At 35.7% G+C, this 25391-nt stretch overlaps 1 protein-coding gene across 9 annotated transcripts in view; it reads right to left on the bottom strand.

Moving 5' to 3' along the window:
• Positions 1 to 25391, bottom strand: part of ERBIN (erbb2 interacting protein) — a 110870-nt gene that overhangs the window by 19968 nt on the left and 65511 nt on the right. For 8 of the 9 annotated variants that reach the window (XM_022596291.3, XM_022596293.3, XM_022596306.3 and 5 more), the window contains exons 9-19: positions 23952 to 24026; positions 21752 to 21896; positions 20372 to 20444; positions 19944 to 20073; positions 19512 to 19627; positions 17945 to 18014; positions 11152 to 11251; positions 7772 to 7893; positions 6598 to 6759; positions 5576 to 5761; positions 1383 to 1497 (exon numbers count right to left, since the gene is read on the bottom strand). In XM_022596291.3, coding sequence (XP_022451999.2) covers positions 1383 to 1497; positions 5576 to 5761; positions 6598 to 6759; positions 7772 to 7893; positions 11152 to 11251; positions 17945 to 18014; positions 19512 to 19627; positions 19944 to 20073; positions 20372 to 20444; positions 21752 to 21896; positions 23952 to 24026 — 1294 coding nt within the window. Of the gene's footprint in view, positions 1 to 1382; positions 1498 to 5575; positions 5762 to 6597; positions 6760 to 7771; positions 7894 to 11151; positions 11252 to 17944; positions 18015 to 19511; positions 19628 to 19943; positions 20074 to 20371; positions 20445 to 21728; positions 21897 to 23951; positions 24027 to 25391 lie in introns of those variants that run through there. The other variant, XM_089908919.1, reaches the window with a different exon arrangement.

Raw genomic sequence — 25391 nt, 5'->3', positions numbered from 1 at the left:
AGTTTTAGTGAATATGCTTTTCCACACATCTTTAGTTTTAAACAGTCATCATAGTAAGAAATACATAGTACAGTTCATAACCTTGGTAAACTTTTCTGGGGTAGAAATTATTTCATACATGTATGGAATTGTTTTCATCTATTCTGATAATAAAAATGAGCAGCACAATCAACCAAAAAACAAACACCAAACAAATTCAAAAATTTTCACAAGGTCAGTTTTCCACTTTTTAAAATCATTTCAAAGAATTGTATATGAATAGTGAACTCTCAATATGTGAGATGGATTTGTAACAACTATATAAACAGAAATAGATTGTTGTAAATATCTTTACAACCCTAAAGGCTGTTTTTAACTAACTCAATTCTAGCCAAATCATAGAAATAGTACATACAGACATGTAGTCATAGGTGATTATATGAATTTTTTGCTGTTCCAAATATCTCAGTTCAAGTAGTCTGGATTGTGTTTACAGTTGAAAACAGTAGCACATGGGGCTCTGTAACTTCAAGGTATTTGGGTTTTGGATTCTGAATTTTTAAAATACTGTTAAACTATATGGCACTTAAGTTCTCTCCTAGGCATATTCTTCTTCTTCTACCTCCTTATCATGGGGCAATTGTGACAGTTAGATAATAACATGTATACTATTTAGCACAGTAATTAACAATTAGTAACAAATATCAGTACCATTATTATTATGAAACCCCAAGCTATCCTCCAAAGGGCCACCCTGATAGTAAGTTTCATTAATGCCATAAAGGTAAAGGCTGGATAAACCTCTGGTGGAGATAATGTAGAGATGTTCAGACATTTGGTGGAGAGGAGTGAGGGAAGGATAAAAAGAAGGGATAGAGACTCTTCAAGTTCTCTTTCCTTTCCAAGAGTCTGAGATTCCATGTCAGGTGGGGGTGGGGGTGGGGATGTTAAAAAGAAGTACTGGGAGAGATAAAGTAACAAGCAGCATCTGTTATACATCAGGTACTATGCTAGGTCTGAGGGCACTAATCCGATATATTTGAGAGTCACAAAACCCTTCATTAGCCTTATTGTATGTCTAATATACACACACACAAAACTAAGGAGCGCAAAGATCATACAGCAAATAAGTGGTAGAGATGGAATCATAATCTAGGCTTATTTGCCTATAAAATCTATGCCATATAAGTAAACTTGCACAAATGAGGGAAGAGAAAAGATCCATCAAGATTTTTCTTTAAAAACGAGAGGTAAGGAATAGACCTTTTAGAAAGGCATGTTTTAAAAATTGTTTCTAAGAAGTGTTTTAAATAACATAATGACATTTAGTGAAATTTATTTGAAAAAATGTATAAACTTATTCAGCCCATTTCTATTCTTAGTGCTTTCCTTTAACACCTAACCTTTTTTGTTATTACTAAGTGCTACCACTTTGGGCTGGTTAATAGAGGTTTCAATTAATGGTGGTCGCATCTCTGCCATTTTCATCTCTTCATCAGAAGAAAGTTCTTCAGATTCCTAATTTAAAGAAAAAAGAGAGAAAATATTTACAAAAATAAATTTTGGTTTCTTTAAATATTAAGTCATAAGAACTTCAAAGAGAAACGAATACTTAGAACAGGTAAAAAAAACCTTTTTAAGGTAATAGTGAATAAAACTAGTATATGACTTAAATTTTTCAAGACATGGCTGTAAACCTATGGAAATTATTAACAGTACACCGAAGTGCCTAAGGTATACTTTTCTGTGCAGTCCTTAATCCAACTGTATTAATGATTGGTATGTACCTGGTAATATGTCAAGTGCCAGAGAAACAAAAATGAGTAAATAAAACACAATCCCTGCCATCGAAAAACTCAAGTTTAGTGAAGGTACTCTAATAAAAAGTCTATTCCTAACCCTCAAATTTATTCCCTCAAGTATCACTGGGTTCCAATGGTAGACTGTCCCAGACTATCTACCATTGAGTGCTGTTAGCACACAAAAAAGACCTTGTCATCAACAAATATTAATAGAAAAATTTTAACACTGTATATAGTGTATATAAAATCAGATCTACTACAGGTTAAATTATTCCTAGTTAATATGATAAAAATAAATAAAAGCTCTTAAAAGGGTGTTCTATTAAAAATACTAAGATTTCTAGGTGCTTTAAGAGTGCCATAATAAGACATGGACTGGAGTCAGAAAACTGTTTCAGTAAGAAGGCCAGAGAGTAAATATTTTACACTTTGAAAGCCGTACAGTCTCTTGTTTCAACCAACCAATTCTGCTGCTGTGGCACAAGAGTAGTCACAGGCAATATGTAAACAAACTACCATGGCTGTGTGCCAGTAAAACTAAATTTCATCTAATTTTTCACATTTCACGAAATACTTTCTCTTTTGAATTTTATTCAACCATTCAATAATGTAAAAGCTGTTCTTAGCTTGCAAGCCACACAAAAACAGGCAGTGGGCTGGATTTGGGCCATAGGCCATAGTTTGCCAACCCTGTTCCAAACTGCACTACAACAGAGTTAGACTGCTAAGTAGATTAGGGAGAGAATGTAAATTGGATTTAGTCTTGAAGGGTGAGTTAAGAGGGAAACGACATTCTGAGTAGGGGAAAGCATGGAAGTAAGAAAAGGTATGCCAAGTCAGCTCCATGCAGCTGGAACTTAAGATAAGTGGCAGGAGACAGAAAAGGCAGACTGGAACGGATAGTAAAAGGTTATGCTCTGAGTATGAACTCAATTAAGTATTATTGGTCATTGCTGAAAGTTGACAAGCCAGGAACTCACAAGATCAGATTCTTTTAAAATAGTATCTCTGGTATTAAAGATGTATGAAAAGAAAAAGAGACTGGCAGAAAGGAAACTAGCTATACTGATAGTCCTGAAGAAAAAAAGACTACATCTGTCCTGCAATGGCAGTGATGGATAGTAAAGAAAAAAAGAATTTGACAGAAATTTTGCAATTAACAGGACTTGATGATAGAATGAATGCGAAGAATGAAATAAAAGGACAAGGAGGTCTGTCTCAATCTTTGACATCTGCAGCATTTAAACTGCTGACCAGGCCTTCTCCTTCATGAAATTATATTACACCTGGGCTTCTGGGAACTGTCGTCTCCTAAATCTCCTCCCACCTTTCTGTTTCCTTTGCTCATCTCAATTAATCTTCCTGCAGTTAGCTCATATTCTTTCCTTTCTTACTCTTTCTCCCTGGATATTGCATTTTCTCCAATGATTATGTTTAATGTAGATAATTCTGCTAATAAGTCTTCAGTGGCTCCCTGAAGACTACAGTGTAGAACATCAAGTCCAAACTTCTTAGCAGAGGTATTAAGGGCTTCAGAATCAGGATCCAACCTACCTTACTAATTTTTATTCATATACTATAACCCCTGACATATTCAGTCAGATGGAACATGCTCTTTTCTACATTTTCTAAATACCATGCTTTTGCTCTCACTATTCCTTCCATTTCATTCAATTCTCCTATTTCTGCTAATTGAAACACTTCAAAATACAGGTTAAATGCTTCCTTCACTTAAAGCATCCACGGTTCTTCGTAGCCAGAAAATATCTCCTTTCTAAATTTCTGTAGCACTTAATATCTCCAGCAGTGTATGAAGGGAATATAAAATGGTGTAATCACTTTTGGAAAACTGTCTGGCAGTTAAACATAAAGTTACCATACAGTCTAGCAATTCTACTCTGAGGTATATACCCAAGAGAAAAGAAAATATATATCCACACAAAAACTTGTATACAAAGATTCAAAGAAGCCTTATTCATTATAGCCAAAATGTGGAAATAACCCAAATGTCCATAATGGATGATTACAATGAAATATTATTCAGATATTAAAAAATGCATGAAGTACTGATTCATGCTACAACATGAATAGTCTTGACATTATGTTAAGTGAAAGAAACAGTTACAAAGACCACATATCAGATGATTACATTTATATGAAACGCCAAGGACAGCCAAATCTAGAGATGCAGATAAAGTATATTACTAGTTGTCTAAAACTTGGGGGGATGGAGAAGTTATAGGGAGACAACTAAGAAGTACCGGCTTTCTCTTGGGGTAATGACAATGTTCTAAAAGTGACTGTGGTGAGGGCTGCACAACTTTTAGTAAACTGAAAAACCACTGAACTGCACCCTTTATTTAAATGAGTGAATTGTATAATATGAGTCATATCTCAATAAAGCTTTTTTAAAAAAAAAAAGTTACAGTTTTTATTGATCCACGGGAAGAATCTCTTTAAAAAAAGTCTCAGGGGCTTCCCTGGTGGCACAGTGGTTGAGAGTCCGCCTGCCGATGCAGGGGACACGGGTTCGTGCCCTGGTCCGGGAAGATCCCACATGCCGCGGAGTGGCTGGGCCTGTGAGCCATGGCCGCTGAGCCTGTGCGTCCGGAGCCTGTGCTCCGCAACGGGAGAGGCCACAACAGTGAGAGGCCCGCGTACCGCAAAAAAAAAAAAAAAAAAAGTCTCAGATATTCAAGAAAAAAATTACTTCATAAGCAATGATAGATGCCTAAAGAAGTCAAATAATTGAAGTACACCTACAGCAACTTTTCATTTTTTTTAACATCTTTATTGGAGTATAATTAACAATGGTGTGTTAGTTTCTGCTGTATAACAAAGTGAATCAGTTATACATATACATATGTCCCCATATTTCTTCCCTCTTGCATCTCCCTTCCTCCCACCCTCCCTATCCCACCCCTCTACGTGGTCACAAAGCAGCGAGCTGATCTCCCTGTGCTATGCGGCTACTTCCCACTAGCTATCTATTTTATGTTTGGTAGTGTATATATGTCCATGCCACTCTCTCACTTTGTCACAGCTTACCCTTCACCCTCCCCATGTCCTCAAGTCCATTCTCTATGTCTGTGTCTTTATTCCTGTCCTGCCCCTAGCTTCTTCAGAAGCAATTTTTTTTTTAGATTCCATATATATGTGTTAGCATACGATACTTGTTTTTCTCTTTCTGACTTACTTCACTCTGTATGACAGACTCTAGGTCCATCCACCTCACTACAAATAACTCAATTTTGTTTCTTTTTATGGCTGAGTAATATTCCATTGTATATATGTAACCTTTTCATTTTTAAGTTACAGAAATAAAAGCAATTGCCATTATGAATTTTACAGAATTAGAACAACACTGCCACAATCTGATTTACATAGTAGGGACTTCCCTGGTGGTCCAGTGGGTTAGACTCTGCACTCCCAATGCAGGAGGCCCAGGTTCAATCCTTCCTCAGGGAACTAGATCCCACCTGCATGCCGCAACTAAGAAGGAGCCCACATGCCAAAACTAAAGAATCGTGCATGCCACAACTAAGACCTGGCGCAACCAAAATAAATAAATAGTTTTTTAAAAGACATAATTTACATAGTAAAAATTTTATATCCACTGTACTCCAATTTTTAAAGTGATAAATTAATGGTATAGAAAATATTATGAAATTTCTCAATGGCAAATGCATTAGCATATTTTCTGCTATCAGTATCAGGTTTCTCCTATCTTTAGTTAGCAACAATATTAAATTCTTACCATTTATCACTACTCCAGAATAATCATAAAGCCATACCTCAAAAACATCATCATGATTAACAATATGCTTCAAGTTCTCAGAGGCTTTCATATTTGCAGTCACTGGCGGATTCCCAGGACTGACCTCAGCTTCAGGTTCACTGGTCTTCGGTATAGAGTTTCCTATCATATACTTTTCTCTTTCATCAGCCTTGCTTCTTACTGGAGTAATACTTTCTGAAGTCTAAGTAAAAGAAAAGATAAAGAATTCACATTCTTTATATCTATTCTTGTATTAAAGTTCAGAAGAAATTTTAACAGTAATTTAGTATCTTCCTATTCTGGATAAACTGAAGAAACTTTAAACATGGAAATCTGTAGGACTCACAGATAAAATGCTCATTTGGGGAACAGGTGGTCCCAAAGGTCCACGAGCCACATTAAACTTTACAATTTAGCTGAGGCTACATTTCATCCTAGAAGTTGCAAAGCTGGTATTTATGAGTGAGTCACTTAGCTCAGCATGCTCAAAATCAGGATGGCTAGATATTTTCCTGCTCATTGTGGAATATATAGTAACTCTAGTGACTTCTGTTTCTGTGATACAATGGCAGGGGGGAGGGGGGGCGTCAATTAAAGAACACACAATTTAGGGATTAGTGTAGGTTTCAGAAACATCCCGAGGAAATGCCAATGGTCTGTCATAGCAATTACATTTAAAATTAAAACTGGGTAGAGTGAATCAATATTACCAGGGGAAAAAGTATTTCTATAAAAATGAATTTTCTGACATTTGTTATCTTATTCTTTGTTCAGGCAATGATTTTTCAAAGGCTACGCTGACACTCCCCTGCCCATATGGACAGTCTGTAACCACAATGAAGTGGTAATAATAGCAATTAGGGAGTTTGCTCACTATTAAAGCTTTTAGTTCAGATATTTGAGAACACTGCCCTAAGTCTGGAAGTACATTTTCTTGTAAACAAAAAGGACCATTATATCATTTATCATTTAAAAATTTTAAAGAACCTGAAACAGGTTTTGGTCAATGCTTTTGAATTTTCTAAACTTTACACCCACATCATTATTTATAACTTGCTGATCTTCATGTGGTTTCAAATCTTTTCCAGAGTCTTCGTTAGTCTCTTCATCTTTTAATCTATGTACAATGGTTTGAACAGTTTTAACCATATTCTTAAGCTCATCTGGGTATGGTGTTGGATATCTCTTTAAATTTCCCTCCTAGAGAAATAAAATAAGCACAATTTAAAATACAGATAAATATTTCTTTTTTTAAACATTTTTATTGGAGTATAGTTGATTTACAATGTTGTGTTAGTTTCAGGTGTACAGCAAAGTGAATCAGTTATACATACACATATACCCACTCTTTTTTAGATTCCTCTTTTCCCATATAGGCCATTACAGAGTACTGACTAGAGTTTCCTGTGCTATACAGTAGGTCCTTATTAGTTATCTACAGATAAATATTTCTAATGTCAATCTCAAAATTTAATCTATAATCCATCTTAATTACATTGCTCATAGGGGTAACTGTGAAGACAGATGATAGGCCTTTGAAAGCATTTTAGACTCAATAAAGTATGGTTTTATCGATAATCGAAAACTTCACAGTTACAGATTTCAATGTTTTAAAAGGTTTTTTTTTAGTAGACTTAAATATATTCCATTTGGAGATATATGGTGTGGATATTGCCAACATCACCTCTTGGCTTTGAAACAGATATATGTTTTCCAGCTAGATGTTTATGCAAACATACATAAAATTCCTAGATTATTATGACTTATGTGCTGGGAACCACACACTTCTAAGGTTAATCTAATTATCATTTTCTGGGATTCAGTTCGTTTTATTATACAAGGGGAAAAAATTACATCCTTAAGTAACTAGGAAATGTGTATTTGCTACTTCTATCACTGCAACACAGTCTAACAAAGAAACAAAATGTTCATATCAAAGAGTTCTTTATCCCTATAATATATATAAATAAATCACTAAAGAAAGGAAAGGGGGAAATAATAATCTGTTTTTCTCTTATATTTATACACACTATGAAATTTGGCTTTTAATTGCATGATTTTATATTGTTCTCGAATACTTTCACATGATAAATGTATTGGATTAATAAAATTTCAAGTGCCTTGAGGGCAAAATAGCACAGATTAGCTATATAGTACCCAATAAATATCAGCAGACCTGTTCAAAATTTGAAGGAAAAAAGAATAGACTCACTCTAGGAGGTGCTTCCCTTTCATCTTTGTCTTCATCACATTCAAATGCCACTTGAGCCCGCTGTTTTCTCTGTTCCTCCCACAATGAAGGATTAAAACTTTCATTATCTGATATGAACATAACTAGAGAAAAACAAACAAAACCCCACTGTATTTTACTATAATTATGAAAAACTATTACTTGCTCATAATTTTCTTTATGAGGTATGTTCATTAAGATAAATCAAGACCGGTCAATGTCAGCAGCTATAAATGCTACACTAACAACTAGGCTGTGTTTCCAACATTTCTTCACAATATCAATGACATATCTTTTCTTCCTTAAAGCTGATTTGCCTTGTTTTGTTACCAGAAGGATTCCTGAAGAGAATATAACAATTAGGACACTATAGATATGTGATTGTGTGCAGTTCCCTACAAAAAGTAACATGGTAATATATAAATTATTTCATCCAGGTTCTGGCATTCAGAAACCTTCCTAATTCCAACATTGTTCATTATGTACTGGGGGAGGGGTGTTAAGTCAGAAAGAGGGAAATATTTTGGTAAAAAATGACTACCCTGATGGCATGTAAGTACATCTTTGCATGAAACATTATATATAGCTTTACTACGTAAATAAAGTAATTACAAGACATTCTCTATCAAAACTAAGGAAAATTGAAAATTTAACATAAACTCAATACCTACATATCCTGCTATCTGATATTAATATTAAAGATGTGACAACTGTCACACCTTTTTGCTTATTAGGCAACTAAAAAAAGCTTAAAAAATTAATCCACCTATTATATATCACCTTATAGAAGTTTGTGTAGTACAAAATAAAATCACAACTTATTTTCTGCCCATTAGAAGAAAACAACAAAAGGGATTAAAAGCACCTAAAATTAGTTAATATAAAAACTGAAATTCCTGGACTACCCAAATATGGTCAGTTTGATTATTTATGCAAAACTAGCCATAATTATCATTTATTTTTAGCCCTTATTTTGGGCTTCTTAACCTTCTTTAATCTCATATCCAAAGTAAGAATGCCATGAAACCAAATACTAACAACAGGAATAAAGCTTTGAGATGCACCTTTTTCTTTGTTTTCATTACTTGACTCAAAAATTTAATTGCTTTGTGTTGTTGCTTAATATTAAATGAATTAGTGTTTGCTCTTGTTTGTTTGTCCAACGTGGTTCAAACTCCTGGGAAACCCTATTGACATACTTTTTGTGGTATACTTGGAAAGGCAAGCAGAGTCAACAGTTTCCAACAAAGTCTATTTCCAGGACTGAGAAGATTTCTCCTCCCGCCTCAGGCTTTTTTGTTACCAGAAGGATTCCTGAAGAGAATCTAACAATTAAAACACTATAGATATGTGATTTTGTGCAGTTCCCTCAGTTCCCTACAAAAAGTAACATGGTAATATATAAATTATTTCATTCAAGGTTTGGCATTCGGAAATAATCTTCCAAATCCCAATACTGTTCATTATGTACTGGGGGTGGGGATGGGGGTTAAGACTCCACCAGCCTAGCCCAGAAATCTCTAAGAGTTTTAGATTACATCAAAGCAATTTTACACCAGAATTTTTTCAGAACCCCAAAGAAAACTTTTACCATGCCTCTCACTCCTGTCAACTTCTGGTCACCTACACTTTCTACCCTTTAGTGTAAATCTCACATCTTTTGCGATTCAGGGCATCAGGTAGTAACATTACTTTTTCTGCATTTCAGATGCCACTAGATCTGATCACACTGGCATATTCATTGAGGACTCTAGTATTTGCCTAGAGTGTTTCTCTCTACCTACGACCTGCCAAAATCCTGAACGATGAAAATGTGCGATGAACCCACCTCAACCCTATAATTTCATAATTCCTCGATGCCCTCAATTCCAATGTCCATCTGCATTTCACCCATGTGGTTCACAATCACATTAATACTCAAGACCTTAGCTTCTGTAATACTTTTCCACCTCCCTGACCACTACACTTGTCCTTCTAAATCATTCACTTCCTTATTATTGCTGGTAAACATCAAGTTCCTTAACCTCATTTCTTTTTCTTCCTGTAAAAGCACTCTAGGTTTTATTTCCTTCTCTATTCACCTTAGATTTCATGATATATTATTTCCACCATTCTCACCTTTCTTGCCCCCTTTTCATACCTATGCAATAAGTCTGTAACGTGGTACTTCAATCACCTACCTTCTTTGCCCTGGAATTTAACCAGAGAAAAATGACATAACCTTGTTGCTTAGAACCACTGCAAATTTATGGTATTCCCTCTTCCTTGCTCCATCTTCAATGCTGCTCAGGAATTCTATTTATTCTAAGTCAGTCTGCTCTGCCACCCCAAATCACTACCACTTCCCTCAAATGCCCTTCCCCCAGTCTTTAGAGGCAATTTTCTCTTTGACTTCACTGAGAAAATAAATGCAATGAAAACTCTCAGACTGATATTGCTCCCCGATACCCTGTTTCCCTCAGTTATAAATTTATTGTTAGGTGGATCCATACTTCGCCTTTTTCCTGTTTAAGACTGATTCTTCTAACCAGGCTCAAGACACCATGCCTTTCTTTCAAATTTATTCATCATTATCCCCCTCTTACATCATAAGCTTCTTGAAAGCAAGGATTTAAGATCTTAAATACTCAGATCTGAGACTTCCCTGGCAGTCCAGTGGTTAAGACTCCACGCTCCCAATGCAGGGGGTGCAGGTTTGATCCCTGGTCGGGGAGCTAAGATCCCACATGCCATGTGGCACGGCCAAGAACAACAACAAAGACCAAAAAAACTTAGATCTAACACAATGCCTGGCACATAGGTGGTAATAAAAATGGAATGAACTAAATGTGAAGCATCTACTCTCGAAGTATTAAAAAATTCCGCCTCAAGGACATTGTTTTCTGACTCATCTATTTCTTAGAGACACTGTGATAAAGGAAAAAGCTTTTCTTGCAGTTGAAAGGAAATTCACCTGCCTGACCATACCAAATGTAGTTTCTGATTCAGTATTATAAGTATACTACTTACAGTGCTCTCCTTATAATACCCATAGTGAAATACTTTAAAAAACACATGAACTCTAAAAGGACTCAGAACATTATAAACTTATACTTTCCTGTTGAAGCCTCTCCCACACTAAAATGCATCTAACAAAATCAAAGGAGTCATTTAAGGAAACATATGGTATACACATACCTCTAAATTCAACTATCTATAATGCTGAGATATTGCCTCTTTTTCCCATTTTCAGAGAACTTCATTAACCAATTCTCCAAATTTTCTTCAAATTAGTAAAAGTCTTTGAGACTTAAAATTCACTTTACACCTTTGCTGTAATTTGTATTTGTTTTTTAAAAGAAAAGAGATTCTTAAATTCCTACCATCCTCAGTCCTTGGCTGCTGAGGGAACATGTAGTTAGTAAGCACCATTTTCTGGGTCTCTGAATCAGTCTCTTTTTGAAGAGGTATCAGGGGTTTGGACTAGGGAAAGAAAATAAATGTTTAGTTTTCAATAATCCTAAAGCAAATACATATCCAGCAATACCTCTGAATAAGTACTCACCATTTTTTCTATAAAGTATCAATGTGTAGGTTACCCCCAAAAATGTTTTTAACATACATAATAAAACTTTAAGATTTGAAACAATATACAAATCTAAAAAATAAAATTTAGCTTTTAATACAAAGCAAACTCATACTGTATTGCAATTATCACTGATCACCAATACAGTTTTAAAAGTTCTCATATATTAAGTACATCCACAGTCCAATAATTACTTATCATAGTGATTTTAATAACGCCAAAAACTAAGCCTTTCCATTTTATATTATTTTGCCCCTTCTAGTATTCCCCTTTGGGAAGATGCTTTTGTAGAAATGATTTAGAAGGTTTAGTCTAGTTATCTGCAGGTTTATTTTAGCTGAAAACAGAGTACTTAAACACTAAGTTGTAACCTCTTTTCTGCCCTGTGTCTCCTTTCTCCATTAAAGATACAAGTTACTAAGTGGCAGAACTAGAAAACCCAATTATTTTGGACCTCATTTTTCCTTACGACTCTTTTCCTAACTGGTTATTGTTTTCAATTTACTTCTTAATATAACTCATACTTTTTTGCCAGCCTACTGACCTAACATCCTACCAATCCAAGCCTCGGCTAACTCCAGACAAGCAGGAACTACCAAATCCTCCCCTCATCTGCCACCCTATCAATTAATTCTTTGGACTTACTCTTGTGAAAACTGTGCAGCTAGTTAATGCCATCCTATAATCTTACTCCCATTCAAACATTTTCTCTGTGCCCCTATCTTTCTTCTACAGTAGAGATACTGCCCTGCATCTCAAACATCTTCACTGAAAACTTTCCTCGACCTCCTCAGATAATGAAAATGGTAGATCTACTCCTTTCCCAAGGACAGCACTTCCCTGAAGCCTTCTCAGATACAGGTTGCTTCTTCTCCCACACCTCATTAAACTCTAGTTCAGGCGGTAGAGTTAGTGTTTACAAATGCTATGAGATCATTACTCCTCTCTCAATTATAAACACCTCTTCTTTTGAGGGAGATCAAACCCTGCCCCAACCATTCTAGCTCCTTTCCTAATATCCACTGACCTCCTGATAGTATCCAACTATTTCTGACTCTTTCATGCCAAATCTTTCCACAGTAATGGGTAATTCCACAGATATAAAATGTAGATGACATAACCATACTTTTAGCCCAGTGATTTCTCAGTAGATGAGGAGTGGGTTGGAATGAGGAAAGAAGTCTACTTAGATAGACACAATAATCTGGGAGGGAGTTCCCTGGTGGCCTAGTGGTTAGGATGCCGGGCTTTCACTGCCATGGCCTGGGTTCAATCTCTAGTCGGGGAACTGAGATCCTGCAAGTCACGTGGCATAGCCAAAAAAAAAAAAAGAAAAAAAAAGAACATCACTAAATATAACTACATAGGTAAATATAAAAGTTAAAAAATTATCTGGGAAGGGGAATTCCCTGGCAGTCCAGTGGTTAGGGCTCCAGGTTCGATCCCTGGAACCTGGATCCAGGGATAGTTGGGGAACTATGATCCTGCATGCCATGCGGCACGGCCAAAATAAATAAATTAATTTAAAATAAATAAATAAATTTTAAAAAAGAATGGTAAATTCTATGTTTTTTAAAAAAAAAAGAATGGGGCTTCCCTGGTGGCGCAGTGGTTGAGAGTCCGCCTGCCGATGCAGGGGACGTGGGTTCGTGCCCCGGTCTGGGAAGATCCCACATGCCGCAGAGCGGCTGGGCTCGTGAGCCATGGCTGCTGAGCCTGTGCTCCACAACGGGAGAGGCCACAACAGTGAGATCACTTGAGTTGCAGTGTGGTTCTGAATGGAAACAGGGTGATAAGAGATAGGGGCTGTGGCAACACCCGAGGCAGAGACCTATCAGGAAGCTACCTCAATAGTCTAAGTGAACACTGTCCAATAGAGATGTAATGTGAGACAAAAATGAGAACCATAGATAATTTACAATTTTCTGGTAGCCACATGTTTCTAAAAGGTAAAAAGAGATTAAATTAATTTTGATAATGCATTTAAACTTATATATTCAAAATATTGTCATTTTAATGTGTAATCGATAATAAAAATTGTTGTGATTTTACATTCTTTGTTCATATTTAGTACAGAAAATTCAGTGTGTATTTTGCACTTACAGAACATCTCAATTTGGACTAGTCACATGACCATGTCTACTGTATTGGACAGTGCAGGTCTAACTGAAAGATGATGGTGGACTGTATTTAAGGGAAGGCAGAGCAGGGATAAAGCAAAGCACAAAAACATCTGATATATTTAAGAGCTAAGACTAAACAGAGCTTGGTGATTCACTGTACTGAAGTACAGGGAGAAACAGTAGTTAAGAATTACATTCCCAGGTCTCTGTCTCCAGCAAGTACTTTTTATTGATCTAGGGAACCCAGGAAAAGAAAAAGATTTGGAGAAGATGAAATGTTCAGTTTTAGGTTGGTTGAATTTGAGACATCTAGGGGGGCAATGTTAAGTAGACAGTGAGTGTGAAGTTCAGGAAAGAGAACTGGGCCGAAGACAGTTGTTAGGAATAATGATGATATAGTCAGTAACTGCATCTTTCCCAGAGGAAAGTATACGGAAAGTAACTAAAGCAGAGCCTAGAGCACCATGAGGGGCACCAACATGTAAGATACTGGCAGAAAAAAAATTCCTGAAAAGGGAACTAAGGTGTGGTCCGTCGAAAGGACAACCAGCAGAGCATGGTAACATAGACACCATGAAGATCTCTCACTTCATTGCTCCTACAAGACTTGCTCATCGGGCTTCCTGGTGGCACAGTGGTTGAGAGTCCGCCTGCTGAAGCAGGGGACACGGGTTCGTGCCCTGGTCCGGGAAGATCCCACATGGGCCCGTGAGCCATGGCCGCTGAGCCTGCGCGTCTGGAGCCTGTGCTCCGCAACGGGAGAGGCCACAACAGTGAGAGGCCCACGTACCGCAAAAAAAAAAAAAAAAGACGTGCTCATCAACCCCACCAAGACTGCCACTCTCTTGAACTTTTTAGTTTATCACCATCATTCTTTCCTGTCTTTGCTTCTCTTTTCATATCTGACCATATCTCATTATGACCAGTTTCCTGCCAATTATCAAGACCTTGCTGCATTGTCCTTCTCTTGCACCTGGGTTGGCAAAGCTGCAACCCATAATTATTCTAATTGTGTGCTTTCTCTGTATCACACAACTGAGCAAATTAGTACTAACAGTAAGTCTGTGGTAACAAACTTCAACGGACTCCCAATGTTGCTTGAAAATTCTTCTAAACTTCCTAAATTGTATTCTGAAGAAGATATTATTGTCAAAAAAAATTTTTTTAAATAAAAATAAGATTCAAGAACTGCTAAGGGCTTCCCTGGTGGCGCAGTGGTTGAGAGTCTGCCTGCTGATGCAGGGGACACGGGTTTGTGCCCTGGTCTGGGAAGATCCCACATGCCGCGGAGCGGCTGGGCCCGTGAGCCATGGCCGCTGAGCCTGCGCGTCCGGAGCCTGTGCTCCGCAACGGGAGAGGCCACAACAGTGAGAGGCCCGTGTACTGCAAAAAAAAAAAAAAAGAACTGCTAAGAGTTTGGAAACTGCTACATTCTAAGAGTTTTACCGTGTAGATTATTAGCCCTCCCTCTCACAAACTTCATACCCAAGATACCTCCAAGAACGTTAAGAATCCCTGCCAGAGCTTTTGATTCCATCAGCTTCCATTCCAGTTATCCATCACACTCTAATATCCTTAATCTCATTCTCCATAGAGCCTCTTTCCAACAACCTATAAACATGCTCTTATCTTGTGCCTAGCTACCAATTTCTTTATGTTTCACTCCTGTTCTTTCTTATCCAATCTTCTTAAGACTAATCAACATTCATATGTCTCCATTCTCTCATTTATTTATTCCTTAAACTACTTCAATCTGGTATTTGACATATACTTCTAAAACTGCATTAGCTATAGTCAAGATAAGTTGGCAAGATAGGTATAACTTGCCAAAATATAATGGATATTTTTCAGAGTTCATTTGAATGAACCTCTCATTCGCATTTATCCTGTTGCAACTCCTTCCTTTAGGCCAGCTGCCTCACCCTTAACGTAAAAACACCATCATATAGTTTTCCTTGTAAAGAGCAGCCATAGAGGTATGGCCACTCTTTCTAAGCCTATTAACCCGCCTGCCACTTAAATGTTAGTATTCCTCAGGATTAATCCATCCCTAACATTTAAAAATATAATCTGACAATAACCCCTTTTGACAAAATAATAAAAAGCTATGAAACCACTTTCAAGAAAAAGTGATTAAGATGATGGACTGAACACATGCTACAAGTCTTTTAAATACATTTTACAAATGAAAGGAATATATCTATAATAGTACTGGGGGAAAATCATGCCTTCAGGAGCAATTTTGAGAACCCCTGGAGGTTAAAAATTTAAAAAGTGGAAAAACCAAGAGCACAGAAACCGCAGCCTAAAACAAGGCAATGGGTGTGGGTGCGGGTGGGGATGGGGGTGGTCCAAGGCCACCTGAACTGTTCTATGCGTGCCTACCTGGATACACCAAAGGTACTTCAAACTCAATAAACCTAACCAGAGCTTCACATCTTCCCATAAACAGATTTCTTTCTCTTGTGGTTCTCTATCTTGGTTATGGTAACAATATCCACCTAGTCACTCAAGCCACATCTCTGAGGCTCATCTTTGCTTTTACTTTCTTCTTACATATATGCATTCCTCACATGTTCCACTGATGTGACCTTTTAAGTTATGCCCTAAATAGACAGTATTTTCCTGGGTCCTGTTATCATTACTCTACTTCAGCCAACACTTTCTGTTGCCTTGAGTATGGCAATGCCCTCCAATAGGTCTTCTCTGGCCTTCCCGCTTGGCACCACCTCCTGCTAAATCCATCTTTCATAATGCAGCCTGCAAAGCCTTTCTAATGTATCAGTCTGATCATGCCACTTGCCTGCTCATATGTTACACAGCTTTCTTATCTCCTGTAGTAGGGTTGACATATAATCCCAGGACCACTTCTCTTAAACTGATAACATATATGAATAATTGACCATGACAATAATGACCAAACATCCAAGTTGCCTGGGACATTCCCATTTTACACCTGCTATTCTGACACTTATCAGAGGCCCCTTTCACTAACAAGTGTCCTAAAATAGACAATAAATTAGTCACCCTAATCACAACAATTTTCCACTGAGCCTGAATATGACCTTAGAATCCATTAAAAAAATCATAATTTATCAAAGTTGACATGCAAGATTAAAAAAATCTATTTGCCATCCTTGAAATATAATGTGAGTTCCTTTGTATGGCATATGTGATCCTCCATGACCTGATCTGTGTCCACCTCTGTGGCCTCACATCCCACTCTTCCATCTCACAAGTTATGCTCTAGTTGTAAACCCACTTGTAGAGGTACTGAATATACTACACTGCTTCACTAATAAGTGCTTAGGCTCATGATATTCCTTCTAACCAGAACACTCTTCCCCTTTCTTTAATCCTATTACTCTTTTTTTTTTTTGAAAGGAGCTGTAAGTTATTTTATTTTTTAAATAAATTTATTTTATTTATTTATTTTTGGCTGCGTTGGGTCTTCGTTGCTGCACGTGGGCTTTCTGTAGCTGTGATGAGCGGGGACTACTCTTCGTTGCGGTGTGCAGGCTTCTCATTGCGGTGGCTTCTCTTTGTTGCAGAGCACGGGCTCTAGGCGTGTGGGCTCAGTAGTTGTGGCTCACGGGCTCTAGAGTGCATGGGCTTAGTTGCTCAGTAGTTGTGGTGCACGGGCTTAGTTGCTCCACAGCATATGGGATCTTCCTGGATCAGGGCTCAAACCCGTGTCCCCCTGCATTAGCAGGCAGATTCTTAACCTTAGTGCCATGAGGGAAGTCCCAGCATGGCTCACTCTTAATTTCATCTGAGAATCTGCTTTACTGTTCCCTTCTTCAGACAGATACTTCCTAAATCACTCTATCTAAAATAGGATGTTTACTCCAACCCTGCTATCAGGGTTCCAATAGCAGGGTTGTTCCAATGCCTATCAAACTTTATTTTTCTCTGTAGTTCTGAAACATTATTATGTAGTTACTTATTTGTCTCTGTCTCCCATGAGAATGTAAACTCAATGAGAATGTAAGAAGATTCTATTTGCTTCATCAGTATAACTCCAGCTCCCAGAGCAGTTCATGTCCTACTGTAAGCTTTCAATAAATTTGTCAAAGGGAAGTCCAAGGAACAAGTCTAAATTCCTTAGAAATACTTCTTCAAGGTTTGTCAAAGTGCTTGATTAGAAGCATAACAATCAAATTTATACAGATATAAGCCACAGAGAGTCTCTATAAAAATGTTAAAAAGTTAGGGAGAATTCTGTCCTAATCTATCTTTTTACAGATATAGAAGTTAGACAAGCCCCAAAGGACTTACCATTCATGAATCTACACATATTTCACAAAAAGTTATCTGTATTTAAGTATTTTCCAGTATTTTCCTTATACATGTGTCTTTACATGTGTACCAGATTAGAACTGCTGTTAAATAATCCTAAGTAAATTAGAATGCATAATCATATAGAATAACTGGAATTCTATCAATTTACAAAATCAGAATGTCTACCTGATTATCTGAGAGCCACATAGCAGTCAATTGCTGTAGCTTTGTAAAGCTAAAGGGCAAATTTTTTAATCTGTGGGAAAAAATACAAACAAAAATTAAACTTTAAAAATGAGAAATGTTAAAATGAGAGCTAGATCTAATGGTCTTCTAAACAATGTTATATTATTGCATATGAAAATAGGAGAAAAACATTTAATTCAGGAGAAAACCCAGTATAGGTCTTTGAACAGGATATAAGACAAAATACTATTCAGTTTTATAAGAATTAATTTTAAAAATATAATTGTTCAATTGAATCAATTTTACTGGGGGAAAAAATGGATAATCTAATAACCTCAAAAAAAATTATCTGCTAAGAAAAACTAGCAACTATCCCTACCTTACTGCAAAGGCAAGGACAAATTAAACAATATCTCATAAAATTGCTTTGGATGTTTTACTTGCCTTTACAGAGAACAAACTGTTATAGGAACCACTCTGAGTAAGAGCTTGTTATAAATACTGCACTCTTTTTATTTCATTGTGACCCAGCACTTTCATACTCAAGAAGACTATTTTAACACTATAATGAGTAAAAACAAAGTAATAGCAATACTCAGTAGAATGCTAAATTGGAACAGCACCCTACTTAAACCTTCTGTCTTATGCCTATCTATTCTATGCCTAACTTTCAAGGAACCTAGGGAATCTAGGTCTCTAGAAACCTAGGGTGCTGGAACTTAGGGATCTAGTTTTAGGGGACAAAGTATGGGCTGAAACAAGGATTTAATTTTAAAAGGGATTTAATTTTAATGATTTAATTTTCAACCACACTGGATAGCTATAATTAATAATTTAAAAGGAGGGGCAGGGACAGTAGTTCTTCTTAAATAAAATGGAACAGTCTAAATACCCTAACTAGTCAGAAAACTGAGTTTACATTAAAGCTCTATCTTACAAGCTATGTGAATCACCTTAAATCTGAGTCTTAATTTTCTCCTCCATAAAATGGGAATACCCATTTATTATTTCATAGGGCTGTTTTGAATACTTTGTAAGATACTACAAAAGCAAAATGTAAAAATGCCGTTACAATGTTCTTTTATCACTATTAGTATCTTTACATCAGAAAAAATTATGGACAATCTGTTAACTTAAACACCGTTCCAGTTTGTGATCTATTTTGCTCTATACCTTGGCTGTGTTGTCCAAAATTATTTGAGTGGGTGTCTAATCACACCTCTGCCCAGATTAATACAAGGAGTAGATTAGATTAAAAGCTGCTTTGTTCAACAGCAGTATTAAGGTGAAGATCTGACTTTAGAAATAAAAATGGCTACTATAAGGAGATAATTAAGACTATATAGCTAAAGTCAACATAAAATGAACTGTGACAAATAACCATAGTACAATAATTAACATCAGGTAAAATTAAATCATTCTTTCAAATGAAAATTCTACACCAAAAACCAAAAATATATATGAAAAGAAAAACACGCATTAGATTTTCTAACACATATAATGAAATTTTAATTTCATCCAATAGATGTCTTCTACAAACCAAATGATGAATTACATTGTTACAAACCTATTGTCACTCAAATTAATGACTTTTAATTTTTGCATATCACCCATTTCCTCTGGAAGTGTCTCAAGTTTATTGGAATGGAGAAACAGCACAGTTATATTTTTCCAGCTTCCAATCTGAAAGAGAAACAGACTTGTGGATCAAAACTTCGCCTACTGCTTAACAGACATTAAGTAAAGTATCATTTTCAAAAGTTATAAAAAATACTCTTCTCATTTATAAAAGGAATTATATTTTCCCTTTTCAATTATTAACTTCCATGTATGAAGAAAAGTATTTAGGTATCTCTTGAAAATCAATACAGCTAATTATTATTCAGAAAATAAATAACTTAGTTACAAAATTATTTCAGAAAATAAAGAAAACCACACTGGATAGCTATAATTAATAATTAGAAATATAAAAATTCAAAATAAATTTTAAATACAGTACCTCTGGGGGTAACTGTTGTAAGTAATTATGATCTGCAGCAAACGTTCTTATATTAGTAAGCTGCCCAATAGATGAAGGCAAAGCTTCAAGTTCATTGAAGCTACAATCCAGTTCTTCTATCGACACTAACCTTTAATTAAAAAAGAAAGCACATATTTTAACAAAAGATTTCCTGTATATCATTCAAAACTTAAGAACGTATGACTATTTGAACTTGACTTTAACAAACGTAGAGAAAATCTACTTCTACAGTTCACCTATAAAAAAATCAGCCTCTCTTCATTATAAATAAACCCAACCTGCAACCAACTACTTATTTAAATGTTTTTGGGATCTCCTTTAGGTGTTAACAATTATCTGAAAACAATATATGGCATGCTGAACCGAAAGAAAAATCTTCTAGTTCTATTAATACACAAAAATCTTACCCTCCTATAGAGTCTGGCAGATACATTAACTGATTTTCATCTATTTTAAGAGTTGTTACATTCTTCAATGAACCTATTGAGGGAAGAAATAATATACAATTTTCCATCTTGAACTAGAATCAAGTCAACCAACAGTCAATGTGAGCACATATTACATTTGACATGAATCATAAAGAACTTTTAAAAACCAACATATCTAAAAAACATACCACCCCAACCCCACCAACTCTCTATTCCCTCACCCTGTATTTACAATTTTCACATACATACTACCTCTTAACAGTAGTGTATATTTATCGATTTAACCCTCACTAAAATGTAAGCTTCATAAAAGTATGTACTTTTTGTCTCCCTTTGCTAACTGTGGTAGCCATGCTCCTTAAAACAATGCCATGATGGCACAGTGAAGATACACAATACAAACTTATGGTATCAATGGATTAAAGAAGTGGTACTATGACCATGGTTTTCTTAAGTGTATAACAAACTATTCTACATATTGTACATATACTAAATATTAAAACAATAAAAATGGAGTTTAATTTAAAATTAAAAGTGTTGAATAAATTACGGTAGAGCTTGCAAAATGAAACCTGAGCTAAAACAGTTATGTAATTCAATTGAAAAATATGTAAAAATAATTCTGATTTTTATATTTAAACAACATGAAGATGCCAAGATTTAAGTTTTTGGTGCTTTAAGATAATTCAATTTCCTTGATGCATCATCAGACACACAATTACACAAACACAGTTGACCCTTGAACAACACAGGTTTAAAGTGGACGGATCCACTTACATGCAGATTTTTTTCAATAGTAAATACTACAGTACTACATGACCCACAGTTGGTTGAATACATGGATGCAGAACCATGGATGGGGAGGAAATGAATGCAGATACAAAGGTGCAACTATACATTATATGAGATTTTCCCACTGCGCAGAGGGTTGGCCCCCTAACCATCATTGTTCAAGGGTTAACTGCATAGATTTTCGTAGGATTTTGCTTATCTGGCTGTCTTCTTGTGAGTCTAAAATGTAGTTAAGATTGAAAAAATTACTAGATAATGGCCACGATCAAGAGTTAAACCAAATTTGGGTAAATTAAACTCTTTTAAAGAATTTAAACTTTATTGCAGTGATAAAAATGACATTTCCTTAAAGTAAAGAAAAACAGTAATGTCAACAAAAGAGTAAATTGTATAACTGATTGCATCAGAAAAAAATTCAAATAAGATCTATGACTTCAGAGAACAGTAAAACTATCTCATAACAAATAAAATTTGATATATGGAAGGTCTGAATCAAACAATGGCATTAAGTTTCTCATATTTTATATTAGCAAACATTAATTACATGATTTGGAGAGCAATACAAACCAACAGTCTCAGGCAGTTGTTGAAGTGAATTGCTTGATAATAGGAGGTCTTGAAGGTTTTCACATGCTGAAATTCCTTCTTCAACCATTTCAATATTATTTTTAGAAACATCCAAATATGTGAGCTGTTTCAAGCTACCGATAAACTGTAAGTAAAAAAAAAAGGAAATCTAATGACTCCATCAACAGTAAGTGGTGAAAAGTTTAGATAATAAATCTAATGCCAAGTTATAATTTAAAATTAAATATTTATATGAGAGGATTCATAATTTTTTTAAATGCTATTAGTAAAGTATTCAGTAATAAAGCTAAGAGCTCCTACTAATGTTAGCCCAGCAGAGTGACAACAGACATATACTTTTCTTTGGGAACTTAGCTGCCCATCAATTGAAAGGGGAAGAGCAAATATGGGGATTCGTATGGCTTTAGTTCTGAGAATGAACACAATGTCAGCTGCTAAGAAACTACATGGAAAATAGCTTACTTCAACAATTCCCTGGGCAAAATGAAATAAGATATAAAGTCAACTGCAACCGCTGGGAAGGACACACTCCATGGCATTAAAAGAGAGTGACAGTTGACCCTTAACAACACAGGTTTGAACTTCACAAATCTATTTACACATGGATGTTTTTCAACAGTAAATACTACAATACCATACTATTTGTGGTTGGTTCAATCTGTGGATGTAGAACCGCAGATCCAGAGGAGGAACCCCATAACAATGAAGGAATCTTGGATAGGGAGGGCTGACTATAAGTTATACACAGATTTTTGACTGCACAGAGGGTCAGTGCTCCCAACCCCTGAGTTGTTCATGGGTCAACTGTGTTTTACAAAAATTTATTACAGAAATTTTAAAATTTTAATCAAGAATGTGTTGACAAACCCAATCAAAAAATGGGCGGAAAATCTAAATGGACATTTCTCCAAAGAAGACATACAAATGACCAAAAAGCACATGAAAAGATGCTCAACATCACTAATTATTAGAGAAATGCAAATCAAAACTACAATTTTGATTGTACAAAGCCATTTCTACAAAACCGGTTTTGATTCTACAAAACTGGTCAGAATGGCCATCATCAAAAAAATCTATAAACAATATATGCTGGAGAGGGTGTGGAGAAAAGGGAACCCTCCTACACTGTTGGTGGGAATGTAAATTGGTACAACCATTATGGAGAACAGTATGGAGGTTGCTTAAAAAACTAAATATAGAACTACCATATTTAGCTCTATAACTATGGTATAGATCCAACAATCCCATTCCTGGGCATATATCCAGAGAAAACCATAATTCAAAAAGATACATGGGGATTTCCCTGGTGGCGCAGTGGTTAAGAACCTGCCTGCCAATGCAGGGGACATGGGTTCGAGCCCTGGTCTGGGAAGATCCCACATGCCGCACAGTAACTAAGCCCATGCGCCGCAACTACTGAGCCTGTGCTCTAGAGCCCACGTGCCACAAGTACTGGAGCCCGCGTGCCTAGAGCCTGTGCTCTGCAACAAGAGAAGCCACTGCAATGAGAAGCCCACACACCACAACAAAGAGTCGCCTCCGCTTGCCACAGCTAGAGAAAGCATGCGTGCAGCAGCAAAGACCCAACGCAGCCAAATAAATAAATTTATAAAAAAAAAGACACGTGCACCCCAATGTTCACTGCAGCACTATTTACAATAGCCAAGACATGGAAGCAACCTAAATGTCCATCAACAGAGGAATGGATAAAGAAAATGTGGTACATATATACAATGGAATATTACTCAGCCATAAAAAAGAATGAAACAATGGCATTTGCAGCAACATGGATGGACCTAGAGATTGTCACACTCAGTGAACTAAGTCAGACAGAGAAAGACAAATATCATGTAAGGACCTACTGATTAGTACAGGAAACTCTATTCAATGCTCTGTAATGACCTATATGGGAAAAGAATCTAAAAAAGAGTGGATATACATATAGGTATAACTGACTCACTTTACTGCACACCTGAAACTAATACAACATTGTAAAAAAAAAAAAAAAAAAAAGGAACGGGTTGACAATTTAAAAAAATGTAATTTGTTTCTATCTAACAGTATTAATAATTAAGTAATCATTTTTAAACTAATTAAAACTTATTTGAAAATGTATAATTCATAAAAATGGAAAGGATAGACAGCAATAAGGAAAGTCTTTAAAATTTGATATACGTACCCCTGGAATAAAAGTCAGTCTATTACCATCCATCCAAAATTCTTTCAATCCACTTAGCTGCTCAAGTACTTCAGGCTATTTAGATTGGGGGGAGGGGGAAACATATTAATTTACTTGAATATATTTATTTGGCAAAAGAAGCTCCCCTGGGAATTTCTAATGATAAGTTTCACTTTAAAAAATGAGGGAAAAAAAAAGCAGAGCCAAGACTCAAGCCTTTCCACTATATTATAGCTATTACACAAATATTACTCAATAGATATTCCATAACAGATTACAGAAAACTCCTTTAAGCTTTTGATTACATAACAGGCTCAAGTATTTATACAATTAATAAATAAAACAAGACCCATTACTTTCAAGAATACAATAAAAAGATACTCTCAATCATTATCTGTAAAAAGATGTAGACTTTTAGGGACTCTTAAAAACAAAAAAGATATTCTCTGATGACCTAGAGGGAGGAAAAAATAAGGCAATATACATCTTAAAAGTCCAATAATAAGCGAAAGGTAAGTAAACCAACGCATAATCATATGATAAGCGTATTGTGTTATTTTCAGCTTCCTGCAATTACATGGTAGAATACTGTTCATAACATGACGTTGAGGACCAAAAAATTAAAAAGATGTAGTGGACTCTGGTATTCAGGCAAAATTTGCTCTTAGGTATTCACCCTTGGAGGCTCTTCTGAATGCATCATTTGAAGATATTTCTGTCATCCCACAAACCTGTGTCCAATCATTGACAGTATGATGGCATGGAGTGTCATCATATCTAATCACCATAATAACATGAGTAATACATAAAAGGCATGTCATTCAGATTTACTGTTAACATTAAGTATAGGTAAGAATTCTAGGTTTAAATTGTATTAAAAGAAATCTCTTTCTGTGCTTTACCTGTTACAATTCTAACAGTATTTTTTTTTTAAATGTGTAATGTTGGAAGATGGAAATGGTACAAAAATTAATGATTCTGTATGATGCTCTGATTCATAAAATAAATAATTTAGAATTTTCAAATAGTTACTATGGAAATAGATTAACACATATAAGGCAAATATTGAGAAAATGTACAACAGTTAGATAATTTAGGAAGCAAAGAATATTCATTTTTTCACAAGGCGTAAAAACTTCTACAAAACAGAGTAAAAGTCATCATATACCAGCTTCAATTAAAATATAATAAAGAATATAAAATAGCATATTTTAGAAAAAAACATGTGATACCCAAAACCACCATGCTCCTCCAGTGACTTCAGCTGAAAAGCTGTCTATCTAGTGAGCAAATGTACAATATAGTATCCAAAGGGCAATCACGCAGCTGGTGGTGCTGAGAAATTCTTGTTCTTAAGACTATCATTTGTAACTTAACAGCAATTTAAAAAAACGAGCTTGTAAACATAACGTAAACATTTTAATGATGATGATACTGTTA

Source organism: Delphinapterus leucas, chromosome 3 (genome assembly GCF_059928025.1).
Source record: "Delphinapterus leucas isolate spDelLeu-1000000601 "Yukka" chromosome 3, BTC_Dleu_Yukka2, whole genome shotgun sequence".
Lineage (NCBI taxonomy): Eukaryota > Metazoa > Chordata > Mammalia > Artiodactyla > Monodontidae > Delphinapterus > Delphinapterus leucas.
Note: the sequence above shows the minus strand (reverse complement) of the source record. Positions and strands in the feature narration are given on the sequence as shown.